Source organism: Dromaius novaehollandiae, chromosome 27 (genome assembly GCF_036370855.1).
Source record: "Dromaius novaehollandiae isolate bDroNov1 chromosome 27, bDroNov1.hap1, whole genome shotgun sequence".
NCBI lineage: Eukaryota > Metazoa > Chordata > Aves > Casuariiformes > Dromaiidae > Dromaius > Dromaius novaehollandiae.
Window position 1 is genome coordinate 6,783,492 of NC_088124.1, and position 21,095 is coordinate 6,804,586.

Genomic DNA, 21,095 nt, shown 5'->3' on the forward strand with positions numbered 1-21,095 from the left:
AATTATAAACTTCTCAATGAGCTGGAGAGGCTTTCATAGGAGTGGCTAACTTTTCTTTGGGGTTGAACATGTTGCATAATTCCTAAGCAGTTCTCTTTTAGCAGAATCACAGTTGTTGAAGCCTCTGACGGGTTGCAGTTAGTGTTTGACTATGTGGATTCACTTCTCATTTAAGATCTGTCTGTGGCCATTTATGCTCTGGTTTCCTGTTGTTCAGAGCTTTGCTCAAACTGCAGTCCTTACCCTTGCTCTTTGTTCTTGGGGAAACCACTTCTTTCTGTCTTGTCTTATTCAATGTAATAGGAGTACTTTTTATTCTGTAGGGATCCATCTCCTGAACAGGCTTGCCAGTTCTCCACCTGCTTTTCTCTGCAAGGCCTCTCTGTGGCTCCTTCTGCTTATTGGGAAATACCCTAAGGTTTTGCTTATTTATACCTTGATTCAGCCATTTGGCTGCAAGAGCGCAAAAGATGGTGCCTGTAGTTAGTGTGCAAGTGTTTTGCTGAATAAAGAGGCGGGTAAGCGCATGCTCAGACATCAGGTCTAAAGCTACAGCTTCAGCCTGATGCCTTAGCCTGTGTTCACCTCCCTCTGTTAGTCCTTCATAGAGGCCTCTCTGCCATCCTGTCTGCAGTGCTTTTCATTCACATATATTAAAACAAGTATCCTGCTTCTTTTCTTGACTTGTCCATCTGTTCACAGAGCAGGGACCTTCATTCTTTCTTCCAGAAAGAGCCAAACAATTTGTGGCTGACGCTGCTAATACTTGAATACAAGTTTTTGTCACTTTCCAGATAGTTGGCATTTGTGATGGTGGTAGCAGAAAAGAGATACTCCTGTTAAAAACCCTTTGTGCTTAGTCTTGCTCTTCCTTCATATTAAAATGCATTGTTTCAGATGTATGTGTTTGTGTTTTTGGAGGTTGAAGGAATTGGGTTGCAGGCATGTACTATTTGTGCAACACTGTCAAAAATTGTTTTGGAAGAGAAAATCCTGAGGTGTCAAGTGTTTCTCAGGGTGGATTCAAAATTAGGTTTGTTTGTTGTTATGGATGAAATCCAGACCCTACTTAATTTATTATTCCTGTGCTTTAAAGTTGCTTTGCAGGTGCTCTGTAACTTGGGAGAGCCTGATAGACCAGAGGGAGAAGAGAGCCTGCTGCTCAGAGCAGTGATAGGTTATTTAATAAGAGATTTTTTGTCTTGCGGTTGTCTTGCTCTATACAGGTGGCTTTATGTGAATGGGAGAAAAGGGAGAATGAACAAGAAGACTTGCTCAATTTTTGTTCTTTTATTTTTGCACCTTGGCCCTCAGAACTAATGAGACCAGTTTCATAATGTACATGACAGCACTGAAGGTTGTTTTTTTTTTAAGCACTCCTTAGTGGTCATAGTCTTTTCTCAAATTGAAAGAAACACTTAACACCCATAATTTCATATCATTTTGAGACATAGCCATTGCTTCACAGCGTGCTACTCCACTACACAAAGTTCTGGATGGAAATGAGTGGTGTTGTGTATAACTGTATTTAGGTGGGCATAAATAGTTGGCCAAATGTAAGTTGGCTGGGATGCTGCATAGTAATTTCTTGAGTGCTCTATTCATATTGTATAAACAGATAATAACAACATACTTGTGAAAGAGCTACAAGGTAATTAAGGTGTGTGAGGCTTATGGTAATAAGGCTCATGTGTTTCAGGATCTTGGTTTCCTGTTGCACCTGCAAAAAATAATCAGCAGATTCTGTAGAAAAGAAATGAGAAGTTAGTCTTGTACTACTCTCAGCTGAAACTTTCCCACAAGTATTTTTACTATAAATAAGAAGTGAAAGAGTTCACAGCTAAATTTAACCCTTAGCTTGATGAGTTTGGGGGTTTTCTTGGCTGGAACAGACTGGAGCTATAGGGAGATGAAGATAGACTGGACTAGGAAAACTGCATTAATACTTTTTTAAAAAAACACATCACCTTTTAATTTCTAAGAATTATGAGTATTACCAAGGGGAGGGGAAAACTGCTAATTGGAATTCCCCTTCCTTCCCATCCAAAAGCATGATTTTTGAAGGAGAGGAAAAAAAGGAAGTGAATGTTGCTTCTCAGGGAAGCTTTCAAGCAGAAGAGCTTGCAGGTTCCAGAATTTTAAGCAAAATGTTGTTGAGTTACTACAGTGTATAAATGTTGCTTAGTCTATTTTTAGATATGCAGAGTTACCATACTGGAAAATCCCTTTCAAGTTAACTTAGTTTCTCAATTTCTATGAAGTTGAGTAACTGCAGCTCTCAACTTCAAGAGCTGAAGAAAAACAGCCTCAAGGTGCTTAAAATTATTGGCTGCTTCTGATAACTTTAGCTTTATCCTCCCTCTAATGTTTGGGTGAGGGAAGAACAGCCTAGCCGCATCGTTGGAGATGGCCACAGCCTGGGCAGGCAAGCTTTGTGTGTCCTGCTGTTTTAAAAATGAGCTTCAAATCTAGAAGTTGGGTTAAACTGACCACAGAATTTGTGTGCATTTTTCTCTCTAACTGCACATGGGATTTTTTTAACCTGTACTTGTGGCAGATGTAGGTCATAAAGCGTACTGTAGTTGAAGGATGAGAATTAAAAATAGGGCACTTGGACAGTGTCTCTAATAATCTGTTCAGCTGCTTTCAGCTTGCAGGACACAGATAGTTCAACGAGATGGAAAGCAGGGTAGCTATTTTATCTCTGACTTGCTGTGTAGCTGCATCGTCCCAGGACTAACTTCTCCCATGCTGACTGCAGCTTGGACTGGGAGTGGGGTGTGCAGCAGCTTGGACTTCCTTTTAGCTCTGTGTGTACTAAATGTATCTCTTTGGAAATGTCAATGATAGAAAAACGTTGTCCTGATTTAATGATTATATGAACTGAGGCAGATTGTCAATGAGTTGTCCAGTTGCAAAGAAGCAGCACCAAAGTGAAATGTGATCCATGTTCCCTGCAAACCGCTTTTAACGGCAGTCAACAAGGTGATATGTTTTTGTGTCAAACTACTAGAATATGTATTTGTTTTTAAAACAACCTTCAAACTGTAGCCAGTGAACCCAAACCTTCTGACAAAGTTGGTTCCAAATGCGCCTGAGAGATGAAGCTTGCCCATCTCATAGCGTTCGTGTTTCTGAATCCTTACTTGGGAAGAAGCGGCCGCTGCGCGCGGAGGACGGCGAGGAGCCTCGGTGGCTGATGTCATTGTTTGCCCGGGCCGCGCCGATAGGGACGGCCGAGCCTGCCCCGTAATGTAAACGCGGCACGCGGTGTTTATCGCCAGCTTTGTCATTTGCCTTATTTGTCAGGGAATCTCGAGGAGAATGAGAAATTTTCTGGTGCTGCGTAGCGAGTTCAGGGAGTTGAAAGATTTCCATAAAAAGGCACAGGCATTGCTTGGACAAGCAGGGAGGTTTCTGACTTGGCAGCTGTGAATTAGGCCTGACCTTTTCCAGAGAGAAAATACTGACCTAAAACATTCCCTATTGGGGGTGGGTGGGAGAAGTGAACCTCTTTCCTTCCATTTCCCTAACCTAATTTTCGCGTTTAACACTCGCAGCTTTTCACTGCATTCCCAATGTTTTACAGCAGAAAGTGGCACGAGCCGCAGTAACGCTGCGTGCGGCTGGGGTGGACTCGTGTGCAACTGTCGGATTGTGGCAGCAAAATGCTTTTACCGTAATTGTTTTTCACCCTCTTTTCCAAGCAGCTAGAAGGCTAAAATAAAGCTAAGTTTTGACATCTTAAAACTCAGGAGGAAATGAATTCCAGGGCAAACTTTGAAATAGTTTAAATGCCCTGTGACAAATTAAAAGGAAGCATTGAATTACATAGTTCACTGTAGGAATATTGGATCCTGTATAGGAATTAAACATAGCTTGAATGTTTGAGTGCTTGAACATGTTACATTAGCAGGAGAAAAAAATCTTTAGTTTGAGGGTTATCTTTGAGTTTAGAATAAAGTGGAGCTATTGTAATAGAGCATCTGCATCTGAGTACTGAGGTTGAAAATAAAAAAAATCTTCACTATTACTAAAGAGATTTTTGTTCTCAACTGTATTTAAAGAACTAGTGTGTTGCCTTCAGAAGATGGTGTCATAAATTTGTATGTGCGGGTACACTTTTAACTCTTTGCCTTTTTCTTGCTTTCCAGATCGTCGGTATTTAAACAGACCACATCATGCGTGAGTACAAGCTAGTGGTCCTTGGTTCAGGAGGTGTGGGGAAGTCTGCTTTGGTGAGTTTGCTAGGAAGTGGTTCTGAAACTCATATGTAGTCAACATTGACCTATCTTATCGCAAATATCACTCATTGAATGTATTAAGGCATTTGTGTTACGTTTAAAAATGCAGAGTGACTTGCAGTAACTACTCTTGTACTGCTGAAATATTTGTGAATTGTAGTGTCACATTTTTGGAGAAGAAACATTGGGATGATTAATCACTGTTAGAATAGTTGGCCTTTCATTTTTGCTTTCTGTGCAATTATTATATTGCAAATAATTGTACATCTTATCCTGAAGTATTAAAAGCTTTACCTAGACTAAAATGATGAATTAAGTCTTGCATAATACTGAGTTAGTGATGATTGTAATTTAGGAATATGCCCTGAAGGCAGTGTGTTTTTTCCATCGTGGACTGACCCTGAATGCACTAGCCTGGCCTGGAAGCGCAGTGGCAGAATAACAGGTCACCCCGAGTGTCTGCAGTGCAGGAGGGTAGAAGCAGACTAACACTTTGCGCTCCTTAAGTGTTTGTGGTGTTTCTCATAAGAGGTTTACCTTGCACAGTTGATAGGAAACTCTTACAGTGCTTTACTGTCACCTATTTATCAAGTATCAGTCAAGCAGCTTTCTGCTGCAAGAAAGGTGAAGTGCTGGTCAAGTGCGAAGTTATCTACAACAAGGAAATGCACCGTGTCACTTTTCCCAGATGATAATTACCAGCCATTCATATCGCAGATTGCTGCCTGCTTTCAGCCTTTTCCATTCTTCTAAGATGGGCTGCTCATACACTTGATTGATCACCTGCAGAACCCAGATGAATAGGAGGAAGGAGATTGTACAGTTATATATGAAACTTGATTTATTCTTTCAGAGATCCCATCCTAACCTGTATGAGATGTAGATGTAAAATTTTTTTGATATACCCTATTCTGACATACTTTGAAGTTTCCTCATTTTCGATAGAAAATCTTAGTCAGAATCTATCACTGATTTTTAAAAACTGAAATATGAATACTTTGTTTTTCTAAATACTTACTATAGATTTTCTTCTTTCAAAATTCATGCTCAAAAACCTCTGAAGATTGTTTATCTTTGTCCTATATTATGTTTGTGTCCTCCCACCTCTAGAGGTACAAATTGGACCAATGAAGTCCTTGGCTTTTATATGTATATACTGCTGGGGGGATGATTGCGAAAAGTCCCATAAGTAAAACTGAAGTTCTTTTTGGCAGTATAGGTGCTATGTAACCATATGTTGTAATTCATGTGACGGTGATCCTGTATGTTCATAACAGGACAGAGTAAGTGTCAATTAGCAGGTGAGTGAGAATAGTATTTAGTTTACAAGATGACTGTTTACTTACAAACAGTAGCGTACAAGATGGGGTTTAAAATAATATGGTGGTCACTTTAAATTTAATGCTTTGAACTGTATAAACCAAAATGCCTAACAAAGAGGCTGGTGTTCACTTTCAGTTCTGTGTTTTCATTGAGAGTTTAGATTACAATATGGTGTTGTTTCACTGCAAATCCTCCTATTGTTTAACTCTTCTGTGCCAATGTGATGCCGATTGTGCCTTCTGGTGACGACGGCAGAGCAGAAAGCCCCGCGCCAGTGTTAAGGCACAGTTTGTTGCTTCCTTATAACTGTTTCCTGTGCTGTACTTCCCCCCAGTTATAGTGAGGGTATTACCAGGAGTATCCAGTTGTGCATAGCCTTGCATAGAGTTGGAAACCAGAGTCAAGACACAATCTCCAGATTAATGGAAAATTACAGAAGTCTTGGGTCAGCACAATCTGAAAACAAACCAAAATTTTTATCTTCTCCCTGCGCTTCTCTTTACTAAATAGAAAGTGTGTCAAACTTGAAGAGTATTATATAGTAAGTTAGCTTATGAAATTGGATATAATAATTATGGCTGTGTAATTGTTAATTTTATTTTAATACACAAGCCTTAGCAGTTGAGATGACAAAGTTAGAACTGCAATTTCTTAGAAATAAAAAAAAGAGCAGGTTAGGTGGATTCAGTTAACTTTCTTTGTGAGGAGCACTGTATTTGTGAATATAAGACAAGACTCTGGATGTTATAGTACAAAAGTGAAACATTGCAAGTGGTTTGTCATATTCTCGCACCCTTGTGCTGAAGGGTGATTTACAGACATAGGAAAATACTTCACAGAATACGAGTGTAGAATTGCGACTGACTTCCATTTTCAAATGTTAGCCTCCTGTCAAATGACAAGGCTCTCTGGCCTCTTTTTGGTTAGTAACTGTGCTCAAAAAAAATCCCAAAACCTGTGTTATCAAAAATCCTTCTGCTTACTGTTAATTTCTGTTGTCTGCGTAACATTTGTATGTTATGTTAATTATCTTTTACAATGATACTGAGAAGTCTTATCTGAAAGAGGCTGGGACAACTGTTCCGTGTGACTGGAAAGTATCAGGGAAGCAAAGGCTTGGATCCCTACAGAATAAAGTAGGTTTGTTTAGTGAATGAAGGTGTTTTAAAAGAGGTACTACCAGGAAAACTTATTCTTAAAAGAAATAGGAAACAATGAAGAACTGCTCAGTTTCCAGCATACAGCAGTATTTTCTGCGGATATCTGGTGTAGGCTGCTCTCAAAGTCTGAAATTACTTGTGTGCTGTATGTGAACCCTGCTGCAGAAAAATCCCAGCCTTCTGCCTCAACCAAATACGGCTTCTCCAGCCAGGTAGTGACTGAGTAGGATTTGTGTTTTAAAAGAAAATTGTGGGAGGCTCTGTTGGCAGAAGATAGTTGGTGTGCTTGTTTCCCTTAGAGACAAAATAAGGGTTGTGATCTTGGCGGTTATCCACTGCTTTATTTTATGAACATCAACCAAACCTCCCAGTACTCCTGAGCCGGGTTGTTGCGTGTTGCTACGTTATCGCGTGTTCTTGCATGGGACGGGGGAGCTGGGCACAGGCTCCGGCCGTCCGTGGTGATGTGGCAAGGGAGCGTTAGCGAAAATACTGGATTTTGGTGGAGCACGGCTCGCAGAGCTCCGCCTGGGCAGTGACCTAAGCAGTGGTGTCTGCATGGGAGTAGAGAAAAACCAGCTCATACCGAAACTAGAATGCAGAATAGCTGAGAATTTACCGCTGTGATACCTGTGCAGGTCTGTTCAGTCACACTTGCTCGCTGTTAATTCCCAGCACTCAGCCTGAGGAGCAGCAACTACTGTTTTACTCTCCTGTGTTAGTTGTTCTTATAGTGCTGTTGGGATTTTGCACAGCTATGAGTAAGAGGAAAGACCTGAGATGTGTTCCTCCTGTTTATGGAGAGAATGTACTGGAAAGTAAAAGTGAGCTTTTTGGCGTAAGGAGGACAAGTAAAACTATGGCATGAGACAAAGCTGAAGTAAAGTGTAGAGCTAGAAATGTCCAAAGACTGACCACATCCAAATTACAGCTTGATGGGAATTGCTCAGGGTTTTATTTTGAATAATCACAAAGGGGAAGAAAGACTTCCTTGTCAAAATGAAAGTTTTCTTTAATGTTATATATAAATTGAATATCTAGAGAATCTCTAGATTTAACTTGTCACTGTGAAATATGTCTGTACTCTGGACATGTCAGTAGGTTCACTACAACTTTAACATGATTGAATTGAAACTCAACCCTTAAACAGACAATGCTTGTATTGCCAGTTCTTCTAATTTAGTTTCAAGACTTCTGTATTTGGTGCTTTTTATTATTCTAAAGTTGCAGACTCTAATGTGACTTTCAAGGATATCATCTTTTATGAAAAAGCAAGCAAGCAAACAACTTAGGTTTCAGAAAAGCTTTGGAAACTTGTATAAAGTGATTCTTAAAATATACAGATTTTATTTAAGAAAAAACTTGATATTATGTCTTTTTTTCTCTGTTCCATATTATTGAATGTTAATAGTTAGCAGTGCTGTGTAACTTTTGTGCTGTTACTCTTTTATAAAGTGCTTCTTGGTAAGTGTTACTGGTCATGTTGGGTTCACTTAATTTTTTTCTTCTTTCCTCTCCCCCTAGACTGTACAGTTTGTTCAGGGAATTTTTGTTGAAAAATATGACCCAACAATAGAAGATTCATACAGAAAGGTAAAATAAGATTTTTTTTTATTTTTTCAAGTCTTTTAGAGCTTGCAAAGAAAACTTACTGGAATGAAAAATTTTTATCTGGGAAAAGGTTATAGTGGGTTTTTTAAAGCATCAGTTTATAGATGTCATTTTATGCATCAGTCTTGGAAAATATTGCATGCAGATAGTTTCCTCTGTCTTTATAGAGTACTTTGCCAACTTAGGGCCTCTGATTTCTATTGGACAAATTGTACTGGCCACAATAAAGTTGAAGTACCACAAAATGAAAAATTTTGCTGTTAATCTGACTGCTTCTTAACTTAGTGCTATTTAATAGAAGGAGTTAAAGCTTTTTACTTCATTCAAGAGCCTTCACTTTCAGATCTTTGGTGACTCAAGCTGTGGCAGTTTGAGCCTACAGCTCTCGGCTGTTTTGCCTTTTTCTTTGTTAGATAGAGGTTATTACATCTGTCCAGAGGTGAGCGTTGTGTACCTTCCCAAACCATCACTGATTTTTTTCCCCCCTGTTAATAAGCTGGAGTATGAGCTGTGGCAGCTGGGAAACAAGTGTATACCTGTTCTGTTGCCTGTGCTTCTGACTGACACCTGGGGGATACAATATCTCAACCAAACTAATGTCAGACTGTTACTCAGATCTGTTTGCTGTAATCTGATACATTATTATTACTTCAAAACATAAATACATCAGCATTTGCCATGTGTGATATCCTTTGTAATAAATTCTACAGATAGATATACCATTCATCACCATGGTTCCTATTACTGTAGCATAGTAATTGCTTTCTGTTGTCTTCTTTTAGTAATGGGGCTGTTTCACCATTTAGTTTAAATGTGTTCTGCTTGGTTTGAAGGCATATAAAAATCTTCACAGCCTTTTTAGATGCAGGCTTGTAATTGCTAAGCAAAAGTCCTTGTCAGAATCCTTGACACTGGTGTTATGTAATTCTATCAACAGAGCTGCATTCTTCACTCAAATTGATGTCAAGTAACCCATTGTTTCACAGATTAGCATAATTGTTGCCATAATTAAAGGCACAAAACCCAGAAAACAAAAAACTTGTATCATTTGTGCCTGTGATAATTACATGTAAATGCTGTTAAGAGTTCTGCAGTTAAATTTATTTGCCTTTCCTAGAATTACCCTCATTTGATTTCCAGCATTTCTTGGTAAATAAAAGGCTTACAAAGCCTAACTGTAAGAATCATCAATTTTTTTCTTGTCCTTCCTCACTTTCTTCTCTCCACAAGCAAACAAAAAGTGAAGCCCTTTGATATGTGAGGGTGAGTTTTATCTCACTTAAGTTGAGATGTTTACAGTGAGCTACTTGTTTAGGCATTTATAATCAATAGAGTCCTGGACCACAAGTGAACTGACCCAAATGTCTAGCTTAGGGTGCAGTTCATCCACTTCCAGAGGTGCCTCTGACCTGGTGGCTGGCTTATTTAGAGGTGTTTGCTTTAGAAGTCTAAAATTAAGCTGAGATTCCTCTTGCCTAACTGTCTTATTTCAGACTTTTTAGTTTTAACTCTTTCCTTTTTTCCCTCAGCAAGTGGAAGTAGACTGTCAACAGTGTATGCTTGAAATCCTCGATACAGCAGGGACAGTAAGTATAACTTTTTCCTCTAATAGGTACAGAGTTTCTTTGAAGAATGAGGTGAGAGGTGAAGAGTAGAACTTAGTATAATGATCCTTTCCAAGGAAAATCGATTGATCAGCAGCAGCAATCTAAAACGGAAGGGCTGTGTTAAATAACCTGAAAGTCGGTGTAGTGAATGTGCCTCTTGCAACCCTGCCAGTGGCATAGTGAACTTGTTCCCTGCCTCAGTGCTGTAATGTAAAAGTTAATGCTTCCGGTGTCACTAACCTCTTCTCCGCCATCCTTTCTTCACAGTAATATCAGTCTCAGTATCAACCTGTTGATACTAGAAAATGGCAAGTTTTAGTTTTGTTGGTGCCCAGAATACACAGACAAAAAGACAAAGTCTTAAGCAGCAGGCTCTTCATTAAAGTATGATTTTTGTGTAATAAATACTTGGATGGAAAGGTAGAAAGGAGAATAAGGACTTAGCAAAAGGAGAATAAGGTCTTAGCAATAAGATAGCATCATTCTGTAACCAGTTGTGGGCAGTTTGATGTCGTGAATCATTTCAGCTGCTGCTTTTAAAATGAAGTCTCTAAGACAGTACTGTTTTAGCCTTCTTTACTACATCTTCATTCAGTAAGTAGGTCACTTCATTTGAGGGCCTTTTTCCAAACAGGCCTGAAGAGAACAGTTTCCTCTTCCTGTAGGGAGAAAAGGGGGTATGGCCATGTAAAAATGTAAAAGTATGCTGTACTGTACTACAGTCTTGTCTCTATTAGAATAAAAGTGTTTCTTTGTAAATGTTTGTTAGCTGCATTTACTGGCTAATTTTTTAAAATATTTGATTACAGGAGCAATTTACAGCAATGAGGGATCTCTATATGAAGAATGGTCAAGGGTTTGCACTAGTATATTCTATTACAGCACAGTCCACATTTAATGACTTACAGGACCTGCGGGAACAGATTTTACGGGTTAAGGACACTGAAGATGTAAGTAAAATACTTTTTGTTTGGCAAATGCTTAGTGTTTTTGTACTAAACATACAGGTACCTGTATGTAAGCAAAATTTCCCCCTAGAAACATTCTTTACTGTATAGCAAAGTTTTGTGTTGCAGTAGGCTTCCTTAAACATCTGACATTAGCATTATTTTCAATGTTGTTGCTTGGGGACAGCTCCCGATAAGGAGTATAATGAAACCAGATTTTCATGTGTACTGAAGATCTAACAGTCTTTGTGAATGGTAGGAGTTGACTTTAAAAAAAACAAAAAACAACAAAAAAAAAAACAAAAAATCCCAAAACTTTTTAACTCTTAACAGCTTTTTTAACTCTTTTCCAGTGTTTGCATTTTCCTTTTTCATTATACTTTAGCAGAACTTTATTTTTCCTTCCTTAACTTTGAGGGAAATAATAGTTGAACTTGTCCATATCGATGTTCTTCAGTAGATCTCCAGCTGCCTTCTAATGCAGACTAATAATAACCCTTTCCTCAAATTTATGAAGTGGAATTTGAAGTACAGAGAGATGATGGTTTCCTGAAGGTCATCTGTAAAGTGTCTGAAGTCCTAGACCACAGCTGTATGTTTTAAGCTAGGCTGTCTGCTTTAGGCATGTGTATGAATAATAATCCAAATTGATTATTTTGGACTGTAAATTCAAAGAACATATTCAGCTTATTGACCAGACTTGTGCTTTGTGATTTAATTATCACTGTTATTCTCAGACTTTTCTTGTAAAGTGTCTGAATGTTCTTTTAACTTTATTTTCATGTCACTGTGTGAGTAGGAGCTGTCAGTAAGGACTGGGAAGGCAGGATAGAGGTCTGTTAACTTGCCTCTGCTCCAGCTGCCTCAGCAACCATGGAAATGTTGAACCTTTTAACAGTTTGTTAAATAGCCCCTGGTCTTGTGTGAAGTAGAGTCCCCTACTATAACTGTGCTGGTTCAGTTTGCATAGTCTCTTGATTTGTGATCTCTGCTTTATTCAACTCCATCAACTGTGAGAGCCAGTAATTCTCCTATAACATGTCTCAGGACTGTCAGATGGAGAGCAGTTTAGACTCATTGCTGACCGGAATGTAAACCCAAATGAAGAGACTTTATCCTGTTTTCAGTTTTAAGAAAGATCCTGTGCTCGGAGCTCTTACTGAGCAATTTTCAGAAAGTGAACTGAAACATCAGTTTTTGCTGCTTCTCTTGCTCTACCATATCTGCCCATGCTTAACTGTTTCTTTTCACAGAATTTTAGGTAACCATATGGAAATGACTTAATGTCTTTTAGTGTAGCCATTTCTGTTTCACAGTGGATTCTTTTACACTTTATAAATCTATGATGTGGATGAAGTTGCAGGTGGCTTTTGGTATGACAGTCAGGTGAACAGTGGAGCTGCGTGGGAACTTGCTGTTCATGTAGGCTCCCTCAAGAGGAAGCTGAAATTAAGTTTAATTGCTGAACAGTAATGTATTCAGGGGATTGCCCTGAGGAGTGTGAAAAAGATGCCCTACTTTTTTTCTACTGACAACTTAAAAGTAGCTACCTTCTTTGGAGCTGGTTGCTTTCAGCTTGTGTCAGTCACTTGCACGGCTCAGGTAGTGAAGTTGTGAAACTAGAAGTAGCCTCTCGTTCATGTTCCCTTATCTTCTACCTTCCTTGCAGTTAGGAGTGGTGACGGTCAGTAAACAGGGCTGGGACACGCATTTAGGCCAAATCATAGGTAAAGCATGTACATGGCATTTAAATAGCCATTCAGGCAAATGCAGTTTGATCAGTGAAGTAGAGTGCCCTGGGGGATCAGCGCAGCCCCGAGGCTGGTCTGTTTTGCAAAGGGTAGTGTCTCGCAGTTTATCCTTTCTCTTAGATCTTCATTGCTCTTCATCCTTGATTACTTGTGTTTTAAGGTTTTGGTACCCTCCTTGGTTTAAGAGGCTGAACTTCTATTTATGTAAAACTGATTTTCATTTAGGCAGGGATTATGCTTGCATAAATCCCTGGTTACATGATGCTTTTATTAGCCTCTGGGTCAAAGCACTGTGCTGCTCACTCAGCTGCACCGGTCGGGGTGGAATTTGCACCGTAAGCTGGTCAAGTCCATCAAACAGTGGAGACTTACTTTCATTTTAACTTCAGTTCTTTGATTTAATGATTAAAATGCATTTATTAATTTTGTAGTTGTGGAAACTGGATTTCAGAATAGGTAGTTTTGTGGGCTACAGCCATGCTAGAAGAGCACATGGTGGGAAAAGCCTTCTGAAATTATTTATCACAGTATTGTTTCTAAAACTTTAGTGCTGTTGTTGATGCATCTCTGCACAATTTGCTCCTGAAAGAGTTTTAACTTGATAACTAAACATAACTGATGAGAGCGAGTCTCCTGCTGCTTACATCCACCAAAACTTACTCTGATACTTTAGAGAAATGTGTTTATAATTTCATGAATGCTGATTATAGTTGGCTCTCTGCACTGCACAAAGGTGAGTATAAATATAATCCCAGCCCCGGAGAACCTGCGGTCAGAAACTGGTTAACTGGTTGACAGAAACCAGTTAATTATTGAACAAGAGACCTGGTAGCTTGTGGTGTCACTTTTGCTGTTTTCTGGAGAGCTGTTGTAGCTGTCTGGACAAGTGGGAGGACTCCTGCTTTCTGTGCAGTCTGCAAACAAATTGATGATAGGCACTTACCTAGTGCAAGGTCATTTTCCTAGGGTATTAAATTTCTTTGATTTTCTATAAGAAATGTCACAAGGAATATGATTTCCCCAGGGCCCTTCCTTCCTCATGAAGGAGTGGGAAGGTGACTCACACAGATGTTTCAGAAAGCCAGCAGCATGAGGAGAGGGCTAGATGCCCTTTCGTCGTTCTCTTAAACAGATAGTTTGCTTATATTTGTGCTGTAGGTATAGGATGGAGGTTTTGAACATGTATCAGATGTTTATTTTAGTATTATGTGCGATTACTTGTTAGAAGTGAAGTAATTTCAGGAGTTGAGCTGTTAAGTAACTAGTTGGAAAACTTTAATTATTTTAAACTAGTAAATGCTGATTGTGTGTTTGTGCCTTTTGTAGTGTAAGAGCCTCTTTTCTTGTGTGTCAATGGTATGATACTGTATTCCGATGAGAAAGGCAAATGGTCTTGTACACAGGGCTTGGAAGTACTTGGTTGCACAGAATTGTTCCTCCTTGTTCCGCATCCAGGGCAGTGCTTTCCCAAAGGTGGTTCCATTTATTTTTGTGGCTTGACAACGGGTTGACAGGACAGGCCAAAAGGGCTGAAACATACAGTGCATCTTAAGACATGCTTTATACTCTGTTGCCCAAAATAGGTTAATTTGGCAGGCAATTTAGCCTCGTGTCACATGAAAGTCTTCAAATGCATTTCAGCAGTAAATTGTTTTTGACTAGAATAGCATTGGATGTAGATACCAGAATATAAATCTTTCCTAACTTAAGAAGATTATGCTGAAATATTACCGTTTGGTTTTATGGTTGTCCTCCATGTATTTAATTGTTACTGAATGAGGGTGGCTACAGGATGGATTTTGTTCAACCCTTTCCCAGCAGGCATCTAAAATGCAGTCTAGTGTATGAGTTTGTCTGAATTTCTGATTTTTATGGATTTTCATGCATTGTCTATTGGCTACTGTCTCTTCTTTCTTTCCTCATGTGCTTTTTTGAAATCTAACCCTATAGAAAATACTAGGGGTCTGGAAGAAAGTCTCTGTGAACCATAGCTTTGCTTGAGCGGTTTCTGTTATATGTTGAATTTGCTAATGCGTCTTGTTCTTGCTTATCGCCTCTCCAGGTTCCAATGATTCTGGTTGGCAATAAATGTGACCTGGAAGAAGAACGCGTAGTCGGCAAAGAACAGGGTCAAAACTTAGCAAGACAGTGGTGTAACTGTGCCTTTCTAGAATCATCTGCAAAGTCTAAAATCAATGTTAATGAGGTAACTATCAGCTGTTCCCTTGTTTTTGCTACTCCAACATGAGTTCACCATTAGAATGGCACGCAGCCATTCTTACACTTGATCGTGCAGGTTCAGGATGGTTCTGGAGTCTCAGCCGAAGAAAGTAATGATTTAGTGTATTATGTGTGTTTTCTACCTGTAATGAAATTTGCTCCCTTTGTATGTAAAGGGTGGGTGACTTTTCCAGCTAAATGCTTTGTTTAGCCTATGTTAGCGGGCATAAATAGCAGAGGGTCCTCAGTAAGTGCAGTTCCCTGGATGACTCTTACCTTAGATAAAAAGGTATACTTTTCAGATAAAGTTTAAGATAACTACTGCTATTTCGACCATGGGTTGTACCCCTTTGTATTACTTCTCATGTTGCACAGTGTTGGCTGTTGTGTTTGAAAGTGTTTGCTTTTCACATTCCTGCTACATCTGGCTGCTCAAACAGACATCCCATCACAGTTCTTCTCTGGTAAGCTGCTGATTTACTGAAACCAAGTCCAAACATACACCTATCCAAGCAGTTCCCTGTGTTGAACTGAGAAACACCTTTGCAAGTAGGTGTACCTTTCACTGCTGTCTGAGGTAGCGTAGTTCTGCTAGCGGAGCTCTGCTTGACACCAGGCACCAAGCTCTTAGTCTCTACTGCGAATTTTCCAACTGCGATAGAGGCCAGGTTTTCAGTCACAAATGCTAAGGTGACTCCATTGAGCAGAGCTGGTTTGGTGCCAAGAGATAACTGAGACCATTTAGGAGACTTGTGTGATAAGGAGAAGCAGTGGGATCTTGGATTGGACCCAGAATTTATTTGGCAGCTCCTGTGAAGTGCACAGCACTGCATCTGTTGGGTTGAAAGGGAAGGGAACTCCGGGCTGCATGAGTTGCAGCCTCTGTGGTGGGGATTAGCCTAGCTATAGTGCACGCTAATCTGACCTGGTAAATACAGTTCACTGAGCTAGACTCATGCTGGAAAGGATAACTTTGCTTTTTAACGCAGTTTGCCTGAAGCTCAGGCAATGAAGTTGGTGGCTAAGTCATTGAACAGATCATCCTGAGTTACAAAAAAATTCTGTTTTATTTTCACAGTTTATGGTAAAGACTGATCTCATTCGCCAAAGATCCCTTAAAGTTCACTGGAGAATTGGGCAAGAAAAGGCAGATTCTCGAATTGGCAGAATGTTTAACTGTCTTGTGACAAATACACACTTGGTCACTCAGTTTACACAGAGTCATCCTTAATGTGTGAATCCTGTTTCTGCATATTTCCCTGTGAAGAGTACTGTCTCCAGTGAGACACCATGCAGAAGAAAACAGCTATCTGGAAGATTAGTTCCTGGTTTTTGTGATCTTTATTTTCTGCATATTATTGTTTTAACCAAAAATATGTGCTGAGTTCTTGTATCACTCAGGCCAGTGAACAGGGACTTCTGTCATCCAAGTTTATTTCATTGTCACAAAGCTGCTTGTTTTAATTTTGTTAAAACCTGTATTGTGCCAGATATGCTGGCTTCCAAGGCACCTGGTAGTGAAGGCACAAAGGATATTCTGCCACAGATGCTGTATTTTTGTAAATTGGAGGCAACACCAGAATTACCTTTCTTTATACTGTCTGGTTATTGAAAGCATAAAAGCTGAGAAAATCAAAGAAGGAACACACCATGAATCAAACAATATATTATTTGAAATAATTTAGCTGTGTACTAGTGCTTTCATGTGATAGCTGGAAAACCTTAAATTTTCAGTTGCAGTTTGGTGTAGCTTTTTTCTTTGAATTTCCTTGATGTCAACAAGAATTTGTGAGCCAACAGCCACTCCAGGAAGGAAAAGAGTAAACAGGGAATGTAGGGTGGGGCTTTCGGAAAGTTAAAAATTTCTCCTCAAAACCATGAAATAGCTCCATGTTTTGCAAAGCTTGTTTTGTTATAAATGGGCTGAGTATTGCTGGGAAAACAGCTCATAGCAAAAGCATTCACAAGAAACTCATCTCTGAAACTATTAAGAGGCCCCTGTAATCACACCCTTCCAGAAACATCTAAGTTCAGGGCAGATGTATGGCTCTTTTCCTTGCTAATTTTATTAATAAAAATCAAAAGATTAGATGAGGCAGAAAGGTAAAGTGATTAACAGCTCCAAACTCTATGGTAAAGAGGAAAACTAATAGTGCATCCTATGTAGCAGATGAAGGAAGATGACTTTTGAGGGTGAGAGCTGAGAAAAAGCAGTGTTTAAATACTGTGCAAATAAATGCTGCTGCTGGTGTAACGGTGCTCTGCAGAGGCACTGATCAGCCCAGGGAGCACCCACGGAAGGATCATCCTTACAGATATTAGGCTGGTCTTTAAAAATTTGTTTGGTCATTTCCCAGTTTTCTTCCAGCTGTCCAAAGCAAAGGACTTGTTGCCGTGTCACTGCCATGCTCTTCTGAAGGCTCTGTCATCCCTAACCTGAAGGGGGAACCTGCGTATTGCAGGATCAGGGAAGAGCAAATATGAGTTTACAGCTCCCTTGTTTTCTGCATGCTTATGGGAGCTCTGTGCTCTCTTGTCCTATAAGCAGCTACTTGAGAAATATGTTTACGTAAATACTGTCAGATTGAACTTAAAAAAACTGCAGCCACCAGAAAAGAGTACCAGCTTGCCAGCCTGCTTAATTTCTGACCCTTGCGTAGTGTTTTATGGGTTCAAGTTTCAGCTTCCTTTTTTCATTTCCAGATCTTTTATGACTTGGTCAGACAGATAAATAGAAAAACACCAGTGGAAAAGAAGAAGCCTAAAAAGAAATCATGTCTGCTGCTTTAGACTCCCATCATGCAGCAGCTCTGAGCCAGGTAAGAGGTGTCTGAGTTCCAGCTCAGTTAACCTAGAGGGGAACAACTCTGACTGAGGGGAGCTTGTTCCCCTTCCCTCCCCTTGCTCCCATAGAAAATTGCTTCCCCTTCTGTTGCCTTTGGACTTTTCTGACCTGGCAGAAAAATACCTGCTTCGCTCCCTTTCTCTCTTGCTTGGGCTCATTAGTAAGGTCAGTTCAGAGAGGGGCCTGACAGCCAGCGGGAACGAATAGAAATGGGCAAGGGTTTTCCTTTTTACTTTTGGTAGGTTTCCCTCTGTCTTGTGACACTGCAAATCTGAGCAACCACAGCTCAGTTTTGCTTCCTTTCTCTGCTGAAATTCAGTAGCCTCTGTGTAACTTGGTGTAGTTGCAGCTGCTGTTTCAGGCCTAGGTGATAGGAGGAGAATTGCAAGTTTGTGTGGGTGGGACATCAGCTTCAATGGCAAAGAAATGAAAAGCTGCCCGCCAAAAAAAACCCAAGGTTGGACATATGCTATAAATAATCTTCCTGTGTATCTTGGCAGGGTACACTGTGTGCTTACAGCTGTTATAAAGCACTCCTGAAAGAAGACAACATTTCTGGAACTTCAGGTTTTCAGGTTTTGCCCAGAAACACCATGTAGGCTGTGCCTCAGCTGTTAGTGTGGTCACACGTAAGTGTGCGGCATGACACTTAGAGACAGATAAGGTTGCAAGGTAAATAGCCCACCTTGGCACTAGGAAGTAAGAAGTGTTCAGAAAGCAGGCAGATCATCTTGAACAGTTGTTGCTTTGCAGTGTTTTCAGTCTCAAATTCAACAGGGCAGCTTGGCAGAGCAGGTGAGCTGCTGTAGCCCAGCCTGGGGGAGAGTCAGAGATGCGCTATGTCACTGCAGTGCTCAGGTTGTGTCAGCTGTCTTTGTTATCTTAAACCTCTTATTTGTCTGACCATTAAAAGCTGTGTATTCTGCTGTTCTTAGTGTCATAAATAGATGCATTCTAGCTGGAGAAGCAATACAAGTGTTGTGATCCTACAACATTTAGAACAAACTTTTGGTCATAAAAGAACTTGGAAGCACTGTAAATCAGTGGTTCTCTGCCTTTCTGCTGTGTCTGAAGTTCATGGCATGGATGGACATTTGCTTAGCCTAGGTGCGTAATAGAGTAGGACAAATGGAGTCATGCAGTTAACCTGTTGACTTCTGTGTTTTTGTGCTTTATAGATTAATGAGTCTTATCTTGAGCCTTGAATGCTAGAAAATACTAGCTTAGGGTTGTGGGAAAACAATCATTTAGAAAGAAGAAACTGAAAAATACTACATAGGTGGCTTTTCCTGTTCCTCAGGTGATACATTTGAATTTAACTAGTGTGGCATCAGCCAGGAGGACTTCTCGGAGACACATTTCCCTCCTCCCTTTGGAGGATGTGGTATCTCCTGCCCCACCAGTGCAGCTCGGACCTAGCCCTTCTGCCAGGGCTCCTTCGGTGCAGCAGCAGAGTCCTGAAAAATCAAGTGACTGCTGAATGCTTACCTGGAACAACTGCATTCAGTCAGCGTAGAAAATGTCATGAATTTCAAAACACTTAATGTCCTTGTTCAGTTTTACCCTTAGACTTCTTTTGATGTGACTTCTACCCATGTGCCAAAATCTGCATGATCAAAGTATTTTATAATGTCTTCCCTCGTAATCAGTTGGGAAGAAATTTTCATACACATTTGTTACAGCTAGAATAGGAGACTGAGGTCTCTAACTTGTTATACTTCTGAAGAGTGTCTCAGACATCTATAGTAAAGGATAAAATCAATCTCCCATAAATTGTTTATCACTTATGAATTCAAAATCCACTCGAGTAGGATATAACTTGGAACTGCATATCTCTTAAAGCAGGTGAGGTAGAAGGTATTACCATGACAGCTCAAAGACAGGGTAGCAGCTCTTTCACTGATCTGTTACATTCATGATAAAACAAGAACTTGTTTCTGATTGAGTTTATGGTTTCCAAAGTGAATTTTTTTCTGTACCTCAGAATTTGAAGGATAGTAAGAAAAAATCATAATAATGAAGTAAGATAACCTTTTCCTGCTGAAATGCTGCATGTTTTTACAAGCATGTTTATGGGCAGTTATTTGGGGAAACTTTCAGACCTTTGTTTCGGATAATTTGTCTCAATAGCATGAGAAATATTTCCCTCCTCATCTTTTTTTACTTTTTCTAGATTGCAGGAATGAAGAACTGTTGCCTAAATGGAAAGTGCCAGCATTCCAGATTTCAAAACCTTACAGAAGTTAACAACATATCTGAAGAAGCTTCTCCTGTTTTTATATACTATGAGAAGAATTTAGATCTTAAAATGGTTTGCACACAGTCCCTGGGAAAAAATTGCTCTGTGTATATCTCTTGGAAATTTAAGACAATAGTATTTCTCCTTTGCAATAGCAATTAACAGATGTGAAAATAAATATAATTGACTCTAGTGTATGATTATACAAAGGAGCATGGATGCATTTCAAATGTTAGGTATTGCTACTATAATTAAAATTTCATATTGACCTTTTTATCATAATTTCTCCCCATCAAGCACTAAAAATGTTCCACCATTATATTTTATATCTATAACTACATAGATATATATTATCTGAAATTTCCCTTTAAACTCACTGCAACAAATAACTTTTGAGTCATTGACTTCATTTTATATTTAAAAGTTATGGAATATCATTATTTCATTCTGCCATTATATTCTAATTAAAAATGTTTGTGCATAATGCTTTGGAAAAATGGGTCTTTTATAGGAAAAAAACTGGGGTAACTGATTTCTATGGCTTTAAAAGCAAAAATATATAATATACTAAACCAACTCTAATATTGCTTTTTGTGTTTTACTGTCACAGATTAAATTACAGCTTTTATGAATGATTAAATTTTAGTACATTTTCATTTTGTTTCTGTGTTTTTGTTATGGTTTCCAGGCTTTGTTTTTTATGAATGTTTTGTGAATTCCTCTTCCATTCTGGTAGATAAAGTATTCTGTTATAACAAATACCAACAATATGTCATTATGCCAGTGAGGTGTCTTCACACACCCTCCTCGTTGGATGTGCTTAATCATATTACTAGAGTACCGAAGGCTACTTTTAATTAGTTTTGTATATTCTCTTGAATGTTTAAAGATTGTATTCTGCTGAAAATATTTCCTCTGTAAGAGTATTTTTCTATGTAAAAAAATTGTTTTAATACTGTATCAAGGTCTGACTTTTACAATGATCTTCAGTTTCATGCAGTCATATACTTCAGGGGCAGAACCCTTGTTTTAAGAATGTTATTCTGCAGGGCAGGAGTCCAAGAGGGATACATTACTATCAGCATCTCAAAATGAAACTGTGCATTTGAAAGTTGGTTCTGAGTAAATACATTTTCAACAAAGCAAAT

The 21,095-nt window shown here is 39.3% G+C and overlaps 1 protein-coding gene across 3 annotated transcripts in view; it reads left to right on the forward strand.

Annotated features, from left to right (window-relative positions):
• RAP1A (RAP1A, member of RAS oncogene family) overlaps positions 1-20,603 on the forward strand; it is a 44,018-nt gene extending 23,415 nt beyond the window's left edge. For all 3 annotated transcript variants that reach the window (XM_064498163.1, XM_026111853.2, XM_026111854.2), the window contains exons 3-9: positions 4,155-4,238; positions 8,252-8,320; positions 9,868-9,924; positions 10,755-10,895; positions 14,706-14,849; positions 17,567-17,682; positions 19,882-20,603. In XM_064498163.1, the coding sequence (XP_064354233.1) occupies positions 4,182-4,238; positions 8,252-8,320; positions 9,868-9,924; positions 10,755-10,895; positions 14,706-14,849; positions 17,567-17,653 (555 nt within the window). In that variant the 5' untranslated portion in view covers positions 4,155-4,181 and the 3' untranslated portion in view covers positions 17,654-17,682; positions 19,882-20,603. The remainder of the gene's footprint in view (positions 1-4,154; positions 4,239-8,251; positions 8,321-9,867; positions 9,925-10,754; positions 10,896-14,705; positions 14,850-17,566; positions 17,683-19,881) is intronic.
• The last annotated feature ends 492 nt before the right edge of the window (positions 20,604-21,095 follow it).